Below are 22,675 nucleotides of genomic sequence, written 5' to 3' on the forward strand. Positions count from 1 at the left end.
AGTCAGTCCTCAAGGATCTTCACTTGTGGATGTCCCCAGACTCAGTCCTACAACTACATGGCCCAGAAGGGCCTCATTCTCCTTCTCAAAAGACCCTTTTTAATTGCTTGGAGTTGGAAATTATGTTGAAAGGGATGGAATAAAAGGATATGGGAGTAGAATGAAAGAGGGAGCTGTTTTAGGGGGAGCCAATAGTCCACTGGATTAGTTTTTGATCAGGAAAGTAGGCAATAAAATAGAAGAAAAATGAAAACAGCTTTCTCTCATGATGTGGTCCTCAATATGACATCTGGTTTCTTATCAGACACACAGCAAATATGTGCCAGGCTTACTGCCCCTGGCCCACATCCATGGCAGATATCAGTACTCTATGCCAGGACTTTTGTTCATTGAACCAAGACACAACCTCAGAAGCCTGCCCAGCACAGTTTCATAAGCAGCCTTTTTGTGAGCTGGCTTATAAAATAAAACCTGGCGGGGCATGGTGGCTCATGTCTGTAATCCCAGCACTTTGGGAGGCTGAGGCAGGAAGATCACTTCAGGTCAGGAGTTCGAGACTAGCCTGGCCAACATGGTGAAACCCTGCCACTATTAAAATTACAAAGATTATCCAGGTGTGGGGGTGTGTGCCTGTAGTCCCAACTACTCAGGAGGCTGAGGCAGGAGAATCACTTGAACCCAGGAGATGGAGGTTGCAGTGAGCTAAGGTCACACCACTGCACTTCAGCCTCAGCAACAGAATGAGGCTCCATCTCAGTAAATAAATAAATACAATGAAACCTGCTTGCTTGATCTGGCTAAGGGTGTTTAAAAGTAATGAAAGACTAAGAAATACTAGCTAGCTATTTTTGTGCTAGCCTACTGTACTCTAGGACCATTGGGCAAACGCTTGACCTGTCTTTTGTTGTGATCTGGAAAATGGACACAATTCCTGCCCTGCCTACCTCACAAAGCTACTGCATGATTCAGATGAGAAAGACAACCAGCTGAAAATGCTTGACAAACTTCAGAGCAGTGCACAAATATCAGGGTGAGTGCTTTATTTGTTACTTCCTGTGCACCTGCTTTCATTACGGGACCAGCCATACCTCTCATGATCACAGCAGGGTCTTCAACCTTCGACCTGATGAGATTCACACCAATCACAGTAGCCAGGTTGTCCACACTCATCTTATTAACAGCACAGTTCAGCTGTATTTCATGTAGGAACCTGGAGGCAGCCAAGAAATCCCATGGTAGAAAGCAGGAAGTAGCCAGGAAGAAGAACCATATGGTTCCAGTGAGAACTCCAGGATGTATCTCAATGCTTTCCTCCTAGTCTCAGGAATGAGACCAGCCTGCTCTGCCCACAAGAATTTTGACTCATCCTGAAAGATCCAAGACCAAGGAAGGAAGAGGAACCAGGAGGGTCCTGCCCAGCTGCTGAGATACGGTATTGGGGAGTTGGGAGGAATCACATAAGCAGGAGGTAAGAGCCATGTCAGGAGCTCGGAGTGGACTAGAAAAGGTGAAATGGACATCTGACCACATTCACGTCTTGCCTTGATAGGCTTATATCCCAGCTGTCAGCACCCATCCCACCAAAGTCTCCAAAGAGAAAAACTTTATTAGTAAGAATGTCTCAGGTCTGGGGAATCCATGGTGCCTCCTTGCTCTCATCCTCTGATTAGAGCACAAACATTGCTAATTCTCAGCAGGTGCTCCATAACACTGAATTTTTACTAAAATTCTACCCCTTTGAGGAACAAAGCTCTTAGATTCACTGTAAAAATAGGGAATTTCTAAATACTCTAAGAACCATTTAAAAATTTATAGAATGAAGCAACAAAATTTCAAATACAGAGCTATTATTAAATAAATGGTGATGTGTCCAAATAATGAAACATTATGAAATACTATAAAGTTATTTATGATCTAATTTTGTGACATGTGGAAATGCTCATAGTAAAAAATCAAACCAAAAAAGCAGGATACAATCATATATATATATATATATATATATGTATATATACACACACACACATACACATATATATACATACACATATATAAAAGATATATATGGTATAATTTTGATTTACTATAAAATACTGTTCCCCTACATTTATACTGAGGTATGAAAAGATCTATCATGAAGAGGAAACACCCAGAAGGAAAAACGCAAGTGTTAATAGTACTTATTGCTAGGTGAGGGGATTGTGGGTTCTTTTTATTTCTCATTTACCATTCGCTATATCTTCCTGGTTCCCAAGTCAAGCAAGTATGACTTTTATAATCTAGGAACTAGAATAAATTATTTAAAAAAAAAAATAAAAGACATAATTCAGGTCTGTCTGGAATGAAGATCCTACTTCCCAGCCCAGCCAGATCTGGATCAATCCACAGCTAGAGTTGCCACAGGGATGATGCACGGCCGGTCTCCAGAAAGGGCTGAAGGAGAATAACCAGGGTGACCCAGAATGAATGTCTCCCCGGCACTAAGCTATGGCTCACAGTCACGAAGATGGGAGATCATCCTGGAAACATTATAAGGATTCTGGGTTCTCTTGCATGTCCCAGGACCCTGGGCAGTGCTGAGGCAGGCCTAAAGTGGGGAGCATGTTCATTTTTTGGGTCAACCAGGTTTTCAGAATCCTTGAAATTATATAGGAAGCTACTTTAGTGTTATGTGAATGGAGCTGATACTCCAAAGTGCTGGACCAGAATCTCTGTGTTCACAGAGGTAGTCCCTCCTTTTCTAACTAGGAGCTTCTTTCTGATGGGGTTGAAAACCGTAGAGTTGATACCATGGGCCTCTCACCTGCAGATATAGCTCAGGAGACTATAGTTGTCACGAGGAAGGATGGAGAGCTGCTTCATCAACTCCTGCTGAGCCTGGGAAGAGATTTACACAAGCAAATCATTTACCAGTAAATGACCCTGCCCACGTGCCAGCAAGAAGACCCTGGAACAGAATTGCTGTATCTGTGCAGAAACGACACTTTGGCAGTCATTCCTGTCCCTGTAGTTTTACGGATTAAAAAAAATGAAAATAGCTCTAAATTCTCATAAAATTTCAAAAAAAAGGTTCATAGTTTTTGTCATGTGTGCTTTTTATTTATATGTGATTATGCCACTGCACCCTACCCTTGACCCTGAGCTACTCTAAGGAAGGACTGTTTAACAACTCATACGATAATTGTTTGCTTAATGAATGCTTGAGATGTAACAACTCAATAAAGAAAAAGACCATAATAAGATATCTCAGAATTACTTTAAGACTGGTGAGAAAAGGAGGATACTTCTGAGAAGGATTTCAAGCACTATGGCCTAGCTGAGACCTGCTGGGAGACAGACAGGCAGAAGATGCTGGAGGGTGGTGCAAGGTGAGACTGTTCACGCTCCGCAGTGGATGGCTGTGGATGTCAGGCAATGTCTACAAGGAATGCATGTGCCAGAGAGACGAGGGAAGGGAGCTTTTCTGTATTTTCAACCACAGTTGCCTACAGTGTCTGTAATCACCATATGCAACATGGTGCTTGTGAGAGTACACGATTCACTAGCTGAGTGTGGTGGTGGGCACCTAGAATCCCAGCTACTCGGGAGGCTGAGGCAGGAGATTCGCTTGAAACCAGAAGGCGGAGGTTGCAGTGAACTGAGATCAAGCCACTGCACGCCAGCCTGGACGAAAAAGCAAAACTCCGACTCAAAAACAAAATAAAACAAAAAGAGGGTACACAATTCCCATGCGGCATGCAGGCACTCCTCAAACCTGAGCAGCTCTCCTGTGGAAAACACACCCTCCAGCCTTGTCGGCCCATGGGTGGCACCTCCTGTAGATGTAGACCTTCTTAGCGCAGCATCAGCTTCATGCTGAGATCCCTCCTTCAGCTGAGTCAAGTAAATTCTTTGCAAAGGTTGCTACACATTCACCCCTCCCAGCTGCCACCTCTGCCATGTTTTCACCAGTGAGAAGGACCTTAGTCCCTGTGTGTAGACATGCATTGCCACAGAGGTGGAAATTCTCAAAGACGCTGAGATTGAGAAAAGCTGGGAGAAGCAGGTGTCAAGTGAGTGCGGGGGTGGGAATCTTATTGTCAGAACAGTACATAGGTGCCTCCTTTACTTTCCCCAGAACCCAGGGATGAGACACCATCTGAAACATTTACCTTTTTAGCTGCCTTTTAAACCTTATTCCACACAATGTTATTACTTTCACAATGGTGAGCAGATATACCAGTATAAGTTAAGATTTTTCATATCCCCTTCTCCCTCCCCCAATAAAGTTCGTAAGTTATGCACAAAATATCACCCTTCAGATCATGCAACCTAATTTTTGTTTGGAGAAGAGCCACAAAACCTGTTATCAGGTTAGCCGTATCATGATTGTTCTCTTCCTTTCTTAATTTTGAAATATAAAGTCAGCTTTTCTTTTATGTCAGGACCTATTCAAATCATGATGCTCCCCGCACCATCTGTCAGCGATGGAAGTTCTTACAACCGTGTTTTCTTACAAGGCTAGGGTGCTATTTCTTCATTCATTTTAAGTGAATATATTCTATGGAGCAGACTATCTAACAAATTCTGAAGCATGGAAGATAATAAACCTCCCCTTATGTTGAAAACATTTTTAAGCCACCCACCATTATCATATCCCTGGGTCCTCAAAGCAATCCTAGGCATAGCTGATATTATGAAAATTATTTAAGTTTGTGCTGTCCAATGGAGGAGTTATTTGCCACAGGTAGCTACTTAAATTTAACTAAATCAAAATCAAATAAAATTAGGAATTTGGCTTCTTCTCAGGTGCACTAGCCACATTTTAGATGCCCAAAAGCCATGTGTGGCTTGTGGTTACCATATTGAATGGTGCAGATATATATAAAGTTCCATTACCATAGAAAGTTCTATTGGTCTAAGTAAATAAACTGAGTCTTATAAAAGATGCATAATTTGTCTAATGGCAAAATCAAAGTTAAATCTAGGTCTTCATTATAGATTTTTCTGTGCACCATTTTGCCAGAGAGGGCTTTTAACATAGTCATTGATATAAACCAACCTACTTAAAGAGGTTAAACCCTCATATCAACAGTGTGACATAAACTTCTTCTTGGATCACTTGAATTTGAAAATCTTGTTTAAAAATCATCAAGAATTGCTGTTGTTGGTTGGGTTTCATCAGTTTCCTTCGTTGGTTGGTTGGCTGGCTCATTATAGTAACATGACTATAGTGTGGTCATTGTTGACTATAAGGCTTTTCTAGAAATAATTTATTCAGGATCAGAAATCCTGCTGGTCAACTTGTACACTCTCACAAGCATGATGCTGCAGATGGTGATTACAGAACCTACAGGCAGCTGTGGCCGAAAAGAATGACAATCAAAAAAACTTCCCTGTCCTGCTTCTCCCTAGCACATGCATTCTTTGATCGACCACGCCTGACACTCACAGCTGCTGTAGAGCTTGAACTATGTGACCTCACACTTGCCTTCCAGCCTGTCCTTGTGTCCCAGCAAGTCTCAGCAGGGTCATAGTGCTTGAAACCCTCCTTTGATGTATCCTCCTTTTCTTACTACTTTTAATATGACCCAGTGGTATTTGATTATGGGCCGATTCTTTATTGGATTATTACATCTCATGAAGGCTGTGGTTTGCCAGTCACTATGATTGAGTTCATATGCCTTTTGTTGCTGAGGAAGTTTCATTTTGACTATCTTACCAAAAAGTATGGGCCCCTTGACCCACTGTTGCCTAGTGGAATCTTGTCCAGAAAACCAATCACTTGCTTCTAAAGCAGGACAACTAACTCTAAGAAGATGCAAACCTTTGCCTCATCCGCATTCGTGAGCTGCCCACAGAGCAGGAACCCTTCATACTGGCTCCAGGGAATCACGGGCTCTGGGAGGTCTCGGAGGTAGAGCTTTAACAGGGAAGCCACAGTGTGCACATCTGTGTCTCTGAAAGAAAAAAACCAACTTCTTTTAAACCCCTTTTAAAAAAAAAAAAAACATTACGATGTTCCTCACTTCCATCCTGGTGATTCAGTGACTAGAACCATAAATTACAAAGGGGAATTCTGCAGAGGAGTAGAGTCTGATAAAGAAGAATCAGAGCAAAACATTTTTGCTAATTCACCCTTCTGGAACAAAAATCCCGAATACATTTTCCTCTGTCCCTTCCACCCAACTACCTCAAAGGTGAGTTCAAGGTCTACATTTTTACTAAACCTTCCTTAATGATTTTAGTCTTTATTGCATTCTTCTTTCTTCAACTTATTTAGCGCCTCACAGTTAGCATTGTCTAATTAGTCTATAATTTTGTATGTGTTAACTCTTTTATATCCTTGGTCCATTCATCTCTTTAATCTTCCAGAGCGCCTAAAATAGTGCTGAGATTAATTAATGCAATCAATCAATAAGCATTGAGAAAACCTGCCAGGTGCAAGATACTTGTCACACACTGGGATTTCAGTAACCAATCCAAGGGACACGCAGGAGCCCTGGCCCCATTGAGCCACAGAGCTATGGGGACTCGAGCATTACAATACTGTGTGGCTAATGCTATGTTATGGGAAGCCCAGGATTCAGGATCCTATGGAAGCATGGAAAAAGAACACCCAAGGCAGAGATGGGAACACATAAGTGACTTCTCAGATGAAAGAGCACCTGAAATGAGCTCTGAAAAGTGGTAAGGGGTTAGGGCATGAGGCAGGCAGCATGTGTGTCAGCCTGGAACATGAGGAGAGGAGGCCTCACCATGGGCCTGATTGACTGAAAGAAGCACTGCTCTTCAGTTCAGCTTCTCCATCTATAGGAGGGCTTCACAAGTACGGGCCAGGAGTCAGATCTGTCCCACTGCCTCTACTTGTACAGCCTGTCAACGAATAATGATCTTTACATTTTTTAATAGCTGACGGGAAAATCACAAGAAGAAGAGTGTTTCCTGATGTAAAAATTATAAGACATTCAGATGTCAGCATCTGTAAGTAAAATTACGGAAGAACACCACCACGTTTGTTCATTTATGTGCTAAGCAGAGTATCGTGGTTGCAGTAGAGACCATCTGGCATGCAAAGCCTAAATATTTAATATGTGGCCCATTAAGAACAGTTTGCTGACCCTGGCTTACAAGGCAATTGCATTGATTCTGCAATGCTACAAGAGAAAATAAGATTCACTACCATATTCCTGAAGCTGAAGAAATGTTTATTTCATATTTATAAAACCTGTCATTCTTAGGCAGCAGCCCTGGTAGCGTCATGAAAAGGATGTGATAGGAGGTCCAGAGCAACCTGGGAATCTCCTTGATTTCAGTGATGAGAAATATAGAATAGGGCGGAGGACATGCCTCTTGGTCCTAGGAGGGAAGGGAGGGGTGGATCTGGACAAGAGGAGGAGAAGGGAAGCATCTGAGGCAGCAGAAACAAGAACACTGGGCCTAGATTGTAAAGCTCTGTCTTGGCGCTTTGTGTGCATTTGGCTTTGGTTTTGACAGCCAGTTGTTGGAGCTGTCTTCTGAAAAGGCTCCTCCTTTGCAGCCTGTGAACTTTACCTGAATAGGAAAACACAGGCTGGCACAGAGCTCACTCTATGCTCTGTGGTTGCCCTCAGGAAATCTGAGATGAGAACCATTTATTTAACATGAGGATTCTGGAAAATCCTTCCCTGCTGAGTCACTGCCTAAAAATACCCAAGGCAAAGCCAGACTAGGAAAAGTACTCTTGTCAAAATACGTTAGGAGAAATTCCCGAGAAGTGGCAGAAAGACAGTCAGCTGACAATTTGCAGGAGCAGAATCCTCCCAAAGTCCAAAAGTTGCATCCCGCAAAATTCCCTACACTGCAGTCCACCCGCTTGTCTCTAACAGCATCCTGAGACTCTCATTTGATTGGGGCCTCTCCTTCACACACTTCATCCACTCAGCCTTCCAAATCTCTTCAATTCTATTATCCTGAAGTGAGGCTGATCCCTGTAATCCCCTCCTCTCCTTTCATTACCCTATGCCTCCAGTATTCTATGCTTTGTCCACTACAGGGCACAGCTCTCAACGCTGAAACATGCCAATGGAATGAGTGAAGAAAACAGAGTTTGAAATGGAAAAAACAGTGTAAATGATTAAGTCAAGAAACTGGATCCTGGCTGGGAGCAGTGGCTCACGGCTGTAGTCCCAGCACTTTGGGAGGCTGAGGCGGGTAGATCACTTGAGGTTAGGAGCTTGAGACCAGCCTGGCCAACATTGCAAATCCCCATATCTACTAAAAATACAAAAATTACCTGGGCGTGGTGGCAGGTGCCTGTAATCCCAGCTACTCAGGAGGCTGAGGCAGGAGAATCATTTGAACCCCAAGGCAGAGGCTGCAGTGAGCCGAGATTGCACCACTGCCCTCCAGCCTAGGTGACAGAGTGAGACCCCATCTCAAAAAAAAAAAAAAAGAAAGGAAGAAAGGAAGAAACTGGATCTTTTGAAGAGAAACAACAATAAAAAAGACAGCTAGACAGTTTAATCAGGAGAAATTTAGACAGCAAAAACATCCATCATTAGAAAAGAGAAAGGGGTTATAAACACAGCTACAGTATGGATGTTTCAGTTATGCCCACTGCTGGGCCTAGCTAACTCCTCATTCTTGTTTATTGGGTCTCAGTTTAAATGTCATTTTCTTGGGGACCTCCCTAAATCCACCAGGCCATGTGAAAAGCCCCTGTTCAAAGTTTTCATAGTACTGACTTTCCTTTTCAGCACTTAACACCATGTAACTTGTACAATTATTTCTATAAATTTTTGTTTTAATGTGAGCACCTCATTGTACTAGGGCTAATTCAGATGTCTATTTTATGGTCTAAATTTGTAGCACTATTTTTTTCTGAGTTTGCTGTTCTTCTAACCCAATAGAGCAACTTTAAATCATTCTTAAAAAAAAAAAAAAAAAAAACAACGGTTAAGAGTAAGTCAGGAGCCAAGTGGCTTCTGAGTTCAACGGCTGATGCACAAGGGATTACCCAAGACTCCCCAGATGGCTCTGATGCTTGTAATGTGGCATGTCTGTAAGTGCATTTCTCACAGACACATAGGGGTAAGAAGCATGTTGGCTTTGTAGCCAGGCAGTGTCCATCCTGGTAGAAACTTGGCAAGAGATTTTAAAATTCACATTTATGTGTCTAAGGACACCAGGTACACCTGCACTAGTCTCACCAAACAGCAGCTCTTTTGCTCACCTTTATTCTAGTGAGGTAATGGGTAGGGCATCTTGGGGTGGAGCCCAGCACATGACCAATGCAGAGGATCTGGATCTGGGTGAGTTCCCATAGGCATGAAGCTGGGGACACCAGGAGGGGACTCCTTGCTCTCCCCAATATCCCTGCTTCCACCCGCTGACTCCTAAAATTCCTTCTCTAGGAGGCAGAAAAGCTACAACCATAGCTTCTCTCTCCTGGTCCACTCATGACTCTGAAAACCCTGCCTTAACTCTCACAGCCTTCAACGCCAGAACACACCCATGGAATGAGAAGTGGGGAGTAAGAAAAGGTGTGAAGAGAGGGCAGAAAAAGAAGAAAAAGAGGGTTTTCAGAATCATGAGTGAAACCAGAGAGAGAGAAGACCTGGTCTCTCCTAACATGCTCAAATGTAACTAAATAATAAGAATCAAATAAGAGCCAGTCACACCTCCCAAATCAGACTTGTCCTCTCAAGGGTTATGTGGACCTAAGAGGTGCCCCTGGGAAGACCCTGAAGAGCCCCTGATGAGCTTCCTATTTCTGGACGTGTAAATTCTACCCCTTAGTTCCAGGGGTGGAGATGTCATGACAAGATAAGGTAATTTTTTCCTCCTTCCAGCCCCAAATATTTCAAAATAATCAAAGATTCCCACACCACCACCCATGCTGACTCTATAGTGCATAGGCTAAAGCCTAAGGCAGTTATTTGGCAAATCCCAGCAATTGCATCTATTTGTTTTGGCACACTGTATGGCATTGCTCTAGCAACAACCCACCTGTATCTTTCATCAGGTCAAGGCTAACTGAAAACATAAAAAGAAACTGAATATAAAGGTGGCAAGCATAATGAAACAGGCGCCTGATAACAAAATGCTTTTATGGGCTGCTGAAAGGTCCCTGTGCTTGGTGTCCATAACCTGCTATTGTTCCAATAACAACTGCATCTCTTGCTTCCCTAGGAGATCCTAGGTGCTAAAATATAGCACCTTGGGAAATTAACTTATTACTTATTAAGGGCAGGAAAGGTGCCTGTATGGTGGTCCAAACTATGACTGTGGCTGTAAGAGATCTCAGAGATGCTTGGAGGAAAAATGGGCAGCACTGGTGATTAGAGTGAGGGGTGAGAGAGCTTCCACACAAGGTGACACTTAGGTCTTCACAATTTTCTCAGAATCAACCCAACCCCTTTGTCCAAAATAAGCTTGGCAACTTTCATTTTTGGAAACTGGATAGAGTTCAGGCCCATCTTACTAAATCTTGGTTTATGGGCTGCTAGTTTGGAAAGAGCAGTCAATCTTATGCTAGCAGGACGAGTTCACGCAGGCAGTTGGGGTGAAGATTGCACAACACTGGGTGGGGATTGTACTAGCCGAGTGGGCAGAGAAGGAAATTCAACTGAGTGGTTGGCAAAGCTGGGGAGGAAGGGGGTAGGGGGAGGAAGTGTCACTATGCCTGATATGCCCCAAACAGGGTTGGCAGACCTCCACAAGAAGGACTTAGGATGCCCGGCTGCCAAGATATCAGATGTGTTGCTTGCAAAAGGACTCAGAACTGAGTCAGAATCACGTAGTACTGTGATCTTGGAAACTAACAAGAAGTCCTAATTCTGGCCACTCCTGGAATGCTAACAAAGGCCACTGGTGCCCTTGGATATAGATCTGGTGCACTCTCCACCACACCAAATGTTTGTACAGTCAGCTCAGCTCTTCCATGTTCCTCATCTGACCTGAAGGGTGAGCCTCAGGCAGGACCCATCTTTCTCCCCTCCTCTGCATGTCCCCTTCTCCTGTGTCCTAAACATCACCTGAATCTGCCCAGCAGAGTTCCAGTTCTGGTTTACATCATCTCTCACATAAACTATCTGCATACTCTCTTAACTCTGCTCCAGCCTCCCAAATGCCCAATCAGGAGCAAAACAAAGGCTTTTTCTGTTGCAAGCCAGGGCTCTTAGAAGTGTCTATGCAAGTCCCATGGCTCCACTGGAATGGAGAGGCCCTCCCAGCCAAGCCAGGCCAAGGGGCGAGCAGAGGTGGGACACTGCAGCTGGGCAACGTACCTGTCAAAGGAGGGACGTTCTCCGGCATCAAAGGCATCTCTCAGCTGCTTCACCAGGTTGTCCTGCCCAGGCAGACGGAAGATGCCCTCTTCATTCCTACCGTGCTCCAGGATGAAGTCTGCACATTTCTCCACCAGGATGGGCACCAGATGGGGGCCAAATTTCTGTTCATAGGCCACAGTCTCATCCAAGCGCTGGCCAAACACTGCTGAGGAGAGAGCAAACAGAATCTGCCAGTCATTCTGTCGTTCATTGGATGAACTATTTCTTGACTTTCTGTGTCACCTGTGACTTCACAGGTTTTATTGCAATGATACTAGACAAAATATGGGAGACAAATCACTCATAATATTTCCTGAAGCTATAAATAGGGGCCTGTAAATTTGAGGCAGTCTTTGCCAGTCTTTTTATATTGACCCACATTTCTTACATATTTAAAATAACGATTGGCTTTTACTGAGTACTTTTTGCTAGGAATCACACACTTTTTGTCCTCTAATCTTGACAGCAACCCCATGAGGTGGTATTAATGTCACACCCACCTTACTGTTAAACTCACTGAGCCTTAGACACTTGCCAAGGTCAGGCAGCTCAGAGCATGGCACAGGGGATTCAAGCCCAGGCAGGGAACTCCTGAGAATGTGCCCTAACCATGGCAGCAAGTGGGCTGAGTTCCACTCGTGACACAGAGTAGTAAAGCATAATGCAGTACGGCATCCCCCCTTATCTATGGTCAACTGCAATCTGAAAACATTAAATGCAAAAATTCCAGAAACAAACAATTCATAAGTTTTAAATTGCGTGTCATTCTGAGTAGCATGATGAAACCTCTCGTGGTCCTGCTTGGTCCAGCCTGAGATATGAATCATCCCTTTGTTTAATGTATCCACGTATACACTACTTGCCCGGAGTCACTTAGTAGTTACATCAGTTATAATACTGAAAAGATGTAGTATATATAAGGCTCAGTACCAGCTGAGGTCTCAGGCATCCACTGCTGTCTTGAAATATATCCCCTAAGGATAAAGAGGGACTACTGTGGTCTATCATATAGATGTCTCATAGTACCAAAACATTGTAGCATTTAAAATAATTTGGATTGTTTACTATGTCCTGATTATAAACATTGCCACAGCAAACATGCTTATTCACTTGGCAGAGATCCTGGAATGTATGCAGTACAATGCATAATTTCTAATTAATTGTTTAATTAATTAATTAACATTTGGATGGATAACAAAAAGCGTTTCAGTCTTTTGAACTATTTGCTTATAACGATTTCCTTCCCATGTGTAGAAGTACTGGGCCAAAAGGTTTGAACATTTTTATAGCTTGATGGTATGCAAATTGCTTTCCAAAAATATTTTCCAAAATTACCCTGCCTCCAGCAAAGTAAGTGTGGGCCAGCTCCGCCCCAGCTCTGTCCACGTGGACAAACTTGTGTCTCCACAGTTTCCCTGCTCCGACAGTGTGACAAGACAAGTTTACAAATCAGGGCAACCACTGCGTACCCATTCTCCCACCAGGCTTCCATGCCCTGAAGTTTCAGAAGACAAGCCGTGGCTTCCGTCCTGTTCTGCCTGACTTTCCCTCTGCCATCATCAGGGCTCTGCTGCGCCCAGAACTTCAATCCTTAGGACATCATTTGCCAAGTCACTTGACTCTCCCCATGATTCTCTCAGGTTGATGCCCTCCATCCCATCTTGAGTTGCTGTGGATTCCACCCTTATAGAGCTGTACCACCTTTCATCTAGGATGACGTCTTCCTGAACTGTGGGTTCCACTTCTTCCCTCTCTTCCAGTACTTACCCTTTCTCTTTGTATCCTAAAATTTTCTCTTTTAATTGAAAGATCCCATGTGAGTCTACGTCTTTGCCATTGTTGAAAGATTAATCTCCCACCTCCATTCTCACGTTCTCTCCACTCCCACCCACTACCCAGGCTAGGCTAGCCTCCTCTCTCACCTGTAACCACTGCAGTCTCTACTCTCTACCATGTTCAAAACCCTCCTGCTGCTTGCCTTTCTAAACCACCACTCTGCATAACTCCCAGCACAAGGCAGACAGTCAACACATTTTGCTGAAGCATTTAGTGAACGAATTTGTCTTTAAGCAAGTATTTTCCGTGACTAATGGTTATTTCGGCATTTCTTTAGTGTAAACAGTAGTAGGAATCTCCTTGGTATATGAATTCAGCTTCACACTAGCATGCATTGAGTGCCCTGCCATGTGCCAGCAGCAGGTCCCATGGGATGGGCTGTGCAGACAAGGGGCATGGAAGAACTGGTTCCTGCTTTAAATGAGTTTATCATCAAGTTATGAAAATAACAGGACCACACAAAACATGGTGAGAAACAATTAAAAAACTTCAATAACCATATGGAATTAGGTTTCTATTCGTCTATAAAAGGAGCTGGACAGATCTTTTCGCTAAATTGATAGAACATGATTGAGACAATCTGACTTAAAGTGGACCACATGGCATCTGGAAAATTCTCTTTGAGAGGTCCAGACAGGGGCCCCTCAATGGGAGAGGCAGATGTCTGTTGAAGCAGTTGAAGCTCAGGCTACAGAGGTCTACTGGACTTGATTGGGAAAGATACCCCAAACACAACGTAAGGATATGCACAGAGAAGTCAAAGCTTTGAAATTCAAGCTCCATATCTGAGGTCTCAAAGCAGATGCTCTATGTTACATCTCTCTGTGTGTCTAGTCCTCTAGCTTTTTTCATCATCCCAGTCTATCAGTCTTGTCCTGCCTTCACCCTCTGTGCCTCTCATGCCTTAAATGCAGCCCTTTCGATATTAATCTCACCCATACCCTGCTGCTTCCTACTACCCTCTGCATGCCTTCATCACACCACTAAGAGCTACAAGAGACCAGGCATAACCATATTGTGAAAATCCATCCTTCCAATCTCTGCAAGACATTAGTTCCAAATTTTCACCACTCCTCTTGAAGTCCCCACCCATTCCCTCCCTTCTCTGTCTAAACAGGTGATCTTGGCTCCTCTTTCCCTCCATTACCAAATGGAAGGCTATAAGTGAACTCCCTCTTCTCCAATCCCTTCCTTTCCCATCCTTCTTCCTCTGTGATTCTGTTTTCTCCCAGAGGAACAAAAGGGCCCTATCTTTCATCTAGGATGATGCCTTCCTGAAGTGTGGGCTTCATTTTCCCCATCTCTTCCAGTACTTACTCTTTCTCTTTGTATTTTAAAATTTTCTCTTTCAACTGAAAAATCCCACGTTGAGTCTAGGTCTTTGCCATTTTTGAAAGAATTGTCTCCCACCTCAGCTCTCATGCAAACGACCAACATTTGCCTTCCTTCTTTTTGCCATATACTTGTAGAAAAATGTGTCTACTTCTAGAGAGATGTCTGCCCCACTTCCTCATTTGTCAGTCACTACTCAACCCATCACAATCTGGTTTCATTAGCCTGCACCTCTTCACTAAATCTGCTCACTAAGATTTCTAGTGCTCTCCTAATGCTCATTCCACAGCCTACTTACTGGTCTCCTCTGAAGGCTGATGTTGTTAATTCTCCTTCCTCTTCAATACATTCTCCTTACATTGCAATAAATCCAACCACTCTTGTTCTATTCCTGTCTCACTGATGACTCCTTTCAGTCTCTTTGACTGTGCTCCATCTTCCACCTGCTCCTTTGGTGCATCATTTCCTGTGATTCCAACTCAGACTTGTTTTCTTCTCACTGTAGTATTCTCCTTAGGAAAGTTCATAGGAGTCCACACATTTAGATATCTCCTATAAACTTATAATTTATTAATCTGCATATCTGGTCCAGATCTCTCTCTCTCTATATATATATACACACACACACACACACACACACACAACACGCACACATACACACATACATATGGATAGATAGATATAATTTATGGAAGAATAATCCCCCACCTCAGCTCTCATGCAAATGACCAATATTTGCTTTCCTCTCTTTACTATTATACTCATGGAAAAATGTGTTTTATTATATGATTATAATGTATGTAATTATTCCATACCTATTTCCATCTTCTCTCTCTCTTTCCTCTATTCCCATAAGTTCAGTGTCTAATGGAAATTCTCCCAGTATTTTCTCTAATATCAGTATCATCCCACTCTTAAATCACTGCTTCTCCTGTAGCTTTCCTTAAAGGCAATAGCATTCATTCCTCAGTCAAGAAAAGGTACTCTGCTAGGCACTGATAATACAAAGCCATTAACACAAGCTACCTCCACTTAACTAATCCAGTTAGCAAAATTGTGAGCATTAGGATTATCTGTAACATGCTTCACTCTCTCCAAATAGTTTGGTACATTCTAAACATGCTTTAAACCAGCTCTCTATTCTCACTGCTGTTGCCTGTATCATTATAATGGTTTTCTTTGCAACTCTATTTCTTGTAAATTCCTTCCACCAGAATTCTCAAAGTCATTCAACAAATGCAGGCTGAGCATTTGCTGTGGGTCAGGCTCTTTGATAGCTGGAGAGTATGATAGAATGAATGAAAAATGCTCTTTCCCCTTAAAAATTCTCAAGAGAATGCCTTTCCTCCTACTCTCCTCCTGGAAACCCAGTCTTCCTGAATTTGGATGTCTTCCCAGAGAAAACTGGGCACTCTTTCCTCTACTTACAGAGCTCCCTGTGTGTTCCTCAATGTTATCACTTCTCATGTAACTTTATGGTGATTCATTTAAACATCCCTCTCTTCCACTGGACTGTGGACCTCTCAAAGGCAGACAGTCCATCTGGCTCAGCATCTATTCTCAAAGCCTGGTGCATGATGGACTAGCCCTCAGAGAGCTGTCACTACCCGCTGCCTCCCATTCCTCCCATTCTTTGCCCCTTTTCTATGCTCAATACTTCCCCAAACCTGCTCTTATCAAGGAGATCAATGGCCTTTACATTTTAAAATCTGGGGTTACATCCTCTGTCTTCATTTTAACTGCTCTATCAGCAGCATGTGACACAGAAAACCACCCTCTCCTTCTTGGGACACTTTCTCACATGGCTTTTGGTACACCAGTCTCTCTTGGTTCTCCATGTGTCTCAACAGATGCTCTTAGCCTCCTCTGAGGATTCTTCCTTTTCTTGCTGTCCTCTAAATGTTGGAGGGTCCCAGGGCCTCCCTTTCTCATCTGCACACACTTTCTCATAGTCTCGCCACTTTAAATTTCACCCACATGATGAAGACTCCAAACTTGACATCTGCAGCCTAGAAATCAGTCAAAGCTATTCTCTCAACAAGAACCAACCACTGGATGCTCTGGAGACATTAGAACCAACAGTGTCCCTTCTTACAGGAGAGAAAAATCATCTTTGTTTATTGTTGTTGTTGTTTGAGACAGTCTTGCTCTGTCACCCAGGCTGGAATGCAGTGGTACAATCTCGGCTCACTGCAACCTCCTCCTCCTGGGTTCAAAGATTCTCCTGCCTCAGCTTCCTGAGTAGCTAGAACTACAGGCATGCACAACCACACCTGGCTAATTTTTTTTGTATTTTCAGTAGAAATGGGGTTTCACTATGCTAGCCAGGCTGGCCTCGAACTCCTGACCTCAGGGCATCTACCTACCTCGGCCCATCTTTGTTTTTTTTGCTAGGTCAGGTTTTGTCACTCTTAATCTCAGATCACATGAGGAGTCTGTAATCGGAAACATCCTTGGAACTCCAAAAACCTGGTCCTGAGTTCTACCAGTGTTTGACCTCTGGGTCCTAATTGTCACCCCTTGGGCCATAAGCAGAGCATTTCCATCTTAATAAGTATGAATTTTTGTAAATTAATTTTAATAATTATATGGAATATAATTACCATAATGTAATTATAATAGATGTAATATAATAATTATAACTATTAACCCATGGAATTAATCATGCTGAGAACTGACTCCAGAGACTTTCACATGTGCTATCTCTTTTCGTTCTCATAAGAACTTTACAAAGTAAATATTATTCCATTTTACAGGTGAGAAAACTGAGATTTGGATCAGGATTTTTTCCAAGGTCATATTTACCCTGTGATTCTATATTCGGAACTTTAATTCCTTTTAAAGTTTAAAGACAATGTAACAAAAGTTCAGAGATCAAGTCTCAAGGGGAAGGACTAGGGGGTAAGGGTCCTCTAATGCTAGCCTCACCTTCCCTCATACCACGTCTGCCTTGTCTCCAGTCCCCAGACCTACAGTTCTGGATCCCATCCTGAGCAGCCACAGAAGGCTGAGACCTCACTACCACTCTAGTAACTGCCCTAGCTCTTCCCACAGTTCATCCTTCACCTCTTACCCTTCAACCCCTTCCTTAGATTTGCTGGAAAACTCCAGGACACTGAGCTGATTTGGGGAAGGGGAAATTGAAAGAGCAGCTGTCACCTCCCTCCCCACCTAGTTACTCCTTTGTCATCACTGGAACGCTCCTAGGATCAGGACAAGAGCCCCTCCCACCCCACCTCTAGCCCAACCCAAGTCTCCGAGAGAGCACCCCACCCCCATACACACTTCGCCGGCCAGCTCAGCATTGATACCAGCTTCACAGGGGCTCAGTTCCAGAAGCGCTGCCTATCCCTTACAGGAGAGCGAAGAGGCGCTGGGAAACATGTCTTTTAGTGGAAGAAGTCAATCACAAAATAAGGAAGAAATACCTTTCTTTCGGAGCTTGGGGGTTTTCCTCCTGAAATCCCAGCAAACAAACAGTGCCAGGGCAGGAAAGCCACAGCCCAGTTCCCACCGCGGCATCCTGGGGATGTGAGGCATGGCGGGCCGAAGACTCACGCTTCCGATGAGCCAGCCTCAGGCTTTCCCTCCTCCCCAGGCTGGAAGAACCCTCTACTCTCACTTCCAGATCAACACATGCTTGCAAATACTGCTCAGGTTCTGACTCCAAAAAGGAAACCATGGGATGTGTCCGTACCTGCCCCAGCCCTCCCGGCCCTCCTTCCCCCAGCACTTCTCCTCCCCACTCACCTTTACACACAGGACTCTGGGCTTTTAAACAGTGACCATAAAGCTGTCAAGGCCCGCAATAAAAATAAGTGCCTCCTTTTACTTAGCAGCTAATTGTCAACTGCCATTCAAGGGATACCTCCGAGGTGGGTTTAAAAAAAAAATCCCACACGGGAACCCTTACCAGCATTGCTCCATATATCAAAGTGTCTGGCAGAAACACAGAATTTCACTTAGTGTTTATGAAGCCAGCCCACCATTCCCTGGAAATGCTTTCAGAGTTGCACATGGCTCTGTGGGGGCCTTCAGAGATAATGATCTTGAAGGTAGTTTGTTGGGTACACTGAGATGATTTTGTCCTGCTGATGAGCAGATACAGTAAATAGTGCAGCAACCCTATGAGACATGCCCAGAAGAAGGCAAATGGGCTCTCAGCAGTCAGGGGAGACAGGCAGGAGCAAGGTTGTCCGGAAGGGCCCTGGGGCAGTCTCATGTTGACAACTCAGTGTTCATTCTCCTTTCATTCATAGGCCAGGAATCACAGACTCTGACTCCACATTCTTTCTGCATGTCAAATTCACTCCCACACCCTGGCAATGTTACCTCCAGAACATTGGGCAAGCCTGTTTGCTTTTCTGCATCTCTACTGCCACCACCCACCATCTGTCCTCTCTGCCTGGACAATGGCTTGAGTTTCATATCTGGTCTCCTGATTTCATTCTGATCTACCACCTCCAGCCCAATCCATTTTCCATACAGCAACTAGAATAATCTTTTAAATAGAATCTGATTTTTTTTTCACTTTCTTGCTTGAAATCCCCAATGATTACCTATTGCTATTAGAATGAAGACCAACATTGTTAACAAAGCTATCTCCTCTGTTATTACCCTCCCCTCACTCCAGAGCCTGTACTTTCTGTCACAGAACCTTTGTTTGCACATGCTATTCCCTGTGACTGAGACACTATTTTGCTCCCCCGTTCTCTGTCTAGTTAGCTTCTGCTGGCCTTTCAGAGTTAAGCTCAATTATCACTAGTTCAAGGAAGCCTTTCTTGACCTACTTGACAAAGATATTTTTCCCCATATGGAATCATGTGTTTTTCCTACATGGCTCTTTTCACAGTTGTAACTATGTTTTTCTTTGGCTCTTTAAAAGTAATTGCTGTGTCTTCTCCTAGTTTGTGAGCTCCTTGAGAAAAAGGACTTTGACTTTTTACTCTCTCTCTCTCTCTCTCTCTTTCTCACTGTTGAGGCCCTGTGTTAGCATGGAACTGGACACATGCCGCATACTCAAGAAAGAGTTGTTGACCAAATGAATAAATAAGTATCTGTCTGTTGTTAGGAGCTGGGGGCAGGGGCGATGAAGGAATTCATGGAAATAAGTAAAAATCATCTCTTTTAATTTCCAATGTAGCTGGTGAGAAAGACCAGAACACATGGAATAATAATGACCACACACTCCACCAGGCTAAACTATGCTGTGGATTATTAAATCATGCTTGGAAGGGTGCAGAGGACTTAAAAGAATGAAAGGGAAAAAGAAATCCAAAGTATATAATTCAATATTTACATACTTTATGCCTCCTGTTGGCAAACACACAATGATGCTTAAAACACAGAATCTTCTTTTCCACGATGGCTGACTACAAGCATTTCCAATAATTTCATCTACTCAGAGGAACTAAACTAATGTGCAGACAGCCACACCTTAAATACAGTATTCAAGAAGGAACTTGGGAGTTCAACAAAAAAGTGAGATGAAGCTTTGAAATCCAGAAAGAAGGAAAACAGGAAGGCTGTGTGGCTGAGGCCAGCTGGGAAAGGGGAGCGAATCCCCCACATGGGAGAGGGTGAGTGAGTGCCTTTCTGCTGTCCAATTTCCCTCTGGGGAATCATACAGTCCAGGCCATGAGAGCGCACCTTGACTTTCCCACGCCATGAATCTAGACAGATACTTATTTATTCATTTGGTCAATTTATTCACTTGGTAACAACAGACAGATACTTATTTATTCATTTGGTCAACAACTCTTTCTTGAGTATGCGGCATGTGCCCAGTTCTATCTAACTTGAGAAGTGGCAAGAAGACTATGATAAGGAACTTCTCCAGGGAACATCCTATACCCTCTTTGAAACCTAGCTGGCTGCAGTGGGACAACATTCTGGATCAGAGCTCTTAGCAGACTATGCATGGGGCAACCTGGGTGGTGCTTGCAGGACTGGGGCTTGAGTAGGGGATAAACTCCTGCAGCCAGTCCTGAGAAGCAAATGAGGAGTAGGCTCCAGCCACTGGCATTGGAACTGGGCACACCACCGTCCCAGGTCCCAAACAGGCAGAGAGTTGCTATGGAGGCTTGATCTTAAGCTGAGTGGCATCTCCTATGTCTAGGGCTGAGTTGTGGACTAGGTGCAGCCTGCCAGGACTGACTGGGTGGCCAGATTGGCTTCCATAGCTAGAATGGAGGAGCGAACCCTGCTGGAACTGGGGTGTGAGACAAATGCAAGTCTCTTTCCTGTGGGCCAAAGTGGTGGCCACTGGGACAGCCCAACCTATGCTAAGACTTCAGGACAACAATGGTTGCCCCTCACCAAGCATTTCACAAAGGGCCTGAGGACTTCCTCTACCCCCAATCAAGGCTGGTGCATACATATGCCATTGGAGAGCCTCAGTACAAATTTGCTTGGTCCGGCTCCACCCAACTTTGCCCCCTACTCTAAGACCGAGTGTGGGATCCAGGCTCCTGGGTATTCCAACTACCACCTGGCTCACCCAAATACCTCTCCTGGGGAACAGAGGTCAGGCATAAATCGCCATGCTACCCCCACAGCTGGTTCTTACCTGCAAGCACAATCTACTAGCCTGGAGGCTGGCCCATACAGCCCATTGTAACAACTGCTAACACAAAAGCATGGTGCTTGAGAACTAGAAGAACATTTCATGATCACTGCTACGGTCACTGCCCCCACCATCCCAGCTGCCCAAAAGGTCAAAAGCTCACTCACTACTACAATCAGCATCCATAAAAGCCCCCAGAGGCCCAAGAATCAGCCTGCCTGGAACTGCCAAACAGGTGCCAGCATATGCTTGCTGCCTGAGGTCACAGGAGAAACACACTTGGTCCCCCAGTGCTACCACTGAAACCTGAAAAAGTAACCAATAACTTCACCCTAACACACTAAGGAATCCACAGATACCACTAAGGCTATTTATGACCAAGGAAATCATACAGAGTCTTCACCACTGCATACACCAAGAAGCAAAGCCAAATGGCCCTACCCAACCGACATCATAGTCACATCTTCAAGAAAAAATGTCCCCCCACCCAGCAATGAATATAAATTCAAAAATAAGAGGAAGTGACTGTTGCTTCAGATGTGCAGAAATCAATGTAACAATACAGGAAGCATGAAAAAGCAATGCAATATGACACCCTCAAGAAAGACAATAATTCTCTAGCAATAGCTCCTAACCAAAAAAAAAAAATCTTCAAAACACTAGATAAAGAATTCAAAATATTGATTTTTAAGGAAGCCTCATTAGATGCAAGAGAAATCTAAAATCAATACAAAGAAATCAGAAAATCAATTCAGGATATGAATGATAAATTTACCAAGAAGATAGATATCTTTTAAAAAATCCAAACAGAAACTCTGGAACAAAAAACATTTATTGAAGGGATTACAAAAACATTCGAAAGCTAAAGCTTTCTCCCATTAGACCAAGCAAAAGGGCAGAACTTCAGAACTTGAATACAAGTATTTTGAAATAATCCAACCAGGCAAAAATAAAGAAAAAAGAATAAAAAGGAATGAACATAGTGTTTGAGTCATTTGGAACTACATAAACCAACTGATTTAACAACTCTAAATACATATGCACTCAACACTGGAGCACCCAGATTCATAAAACAAATATTACTAGAACTAAAACTAAGAAAGAGATGGACAGCAACACAATAATAGTGGAAATGCAACACCTCATTCTCAGCATTACACAGATCATCTAGACAGAAAATCAATTTAAAAATTGGTCTTAAATTAGACTTTACACCAAATGGGATGAATAGACATTTACAGAACATTCTATACAACAATTGCAGAACATACATTCTTCTCAACAACACAAGGAACACTCTCCAAGACAGACCATATGTCAAGCAACAAAACAAGTCTCAACAAATTTTTAAAAACTGAAATCATATCAAGTATTTTCTTGGACTATAACGGAATAAAACTAGAAATCAATACCAAGAGGTACTTCAAAAATGGTACAAATGCATGGAAACTAAATAGCATGCTACTGAGTGATCATTGGGTCAATGAAGAAATTAAGATGGAAACCTAGAAAATTTTAAACAAATGAAAATATAAACGAACATACCAAAACCTGTAGGATACAGCAAAAGCAAAGAGAGATGTTAGTAGCATTAAATACCGACATCAAAAAGTAGAAAGAGTACAAATTAACAACCTAGCTTCACACCTCAAGG

At 43.3% G+C, this 22,675-nt stretch overlaps 1 protein-coding gene and 1 long non-coding RNA gene across 5 annotated transcripts in view; both read right to left on the reverse strand.

Moving 5' to 3' along the window:
- The window catches only part of ARHGAP25 (Rho GTPase activating protein 25), an 86,526-nt gene that overhangs the window by 9,111 nt on the left and 54,740 nt on the right, over positions 1-22,675 (reverse strand). For 2 of the 4 annotated variants that reach the window (XM_032291888.1, XM_032291886.1), the window contains 4 exons: positions 11,247-11,454; positions 5,804-5,936; positions 2,801-2,874; positions 1,089-1,210 (listed from right to left, as the gene is read on the reverse strand). In XM_032291888.1, coding sequence (XP_032147779.1) covers positions 1,089-1,210; positions 2,801-2,874; positions 5,804-5,936; positions 11,247-11,454 — 537 coding nt within the window. Of the gene's footprint in view, positions 1-1,088; positions 1,211-2,800; positions 2,875-5,803; positions 5,937-11,246; positions 11,455-17,884; positions 20,175-22,675 lie in introns of those variants that run through there. The other 2 variants (XM_032291889.1, XM_032291887.1) reach the window with 2 other exon arrangements.
- LOC116560501 lies at positions 7,312-8,288 on the reverse strand. Its single transcript, XR_004272992.1, has 2 exons — positions 8,252-8,288; positions 7,312-8,136 (listed from the first exon to the last, which is right to left on the reverse strand). It is a non-coding gene; the product is annotated as an uncharacterized LOC116560501 (long non-coding RNA).

Source organism: Sapajus apella, unplaced genomic scaffold (assembly GCF_009761245.1).
Source record: "Sapajus apella isolate SASKATOON/1434 unplaced genomic scaffold, GSC_monkey_1.0 scaffold26, whole genome shotgun sequence".
In the NCBI taxonomy this organism is placed as follows: domain Eukaryota; kingdom Metazoa; phylum Chordata; class Mammalia; order Primates; family Cebidae; genus Sapajus; species Sapajus apella.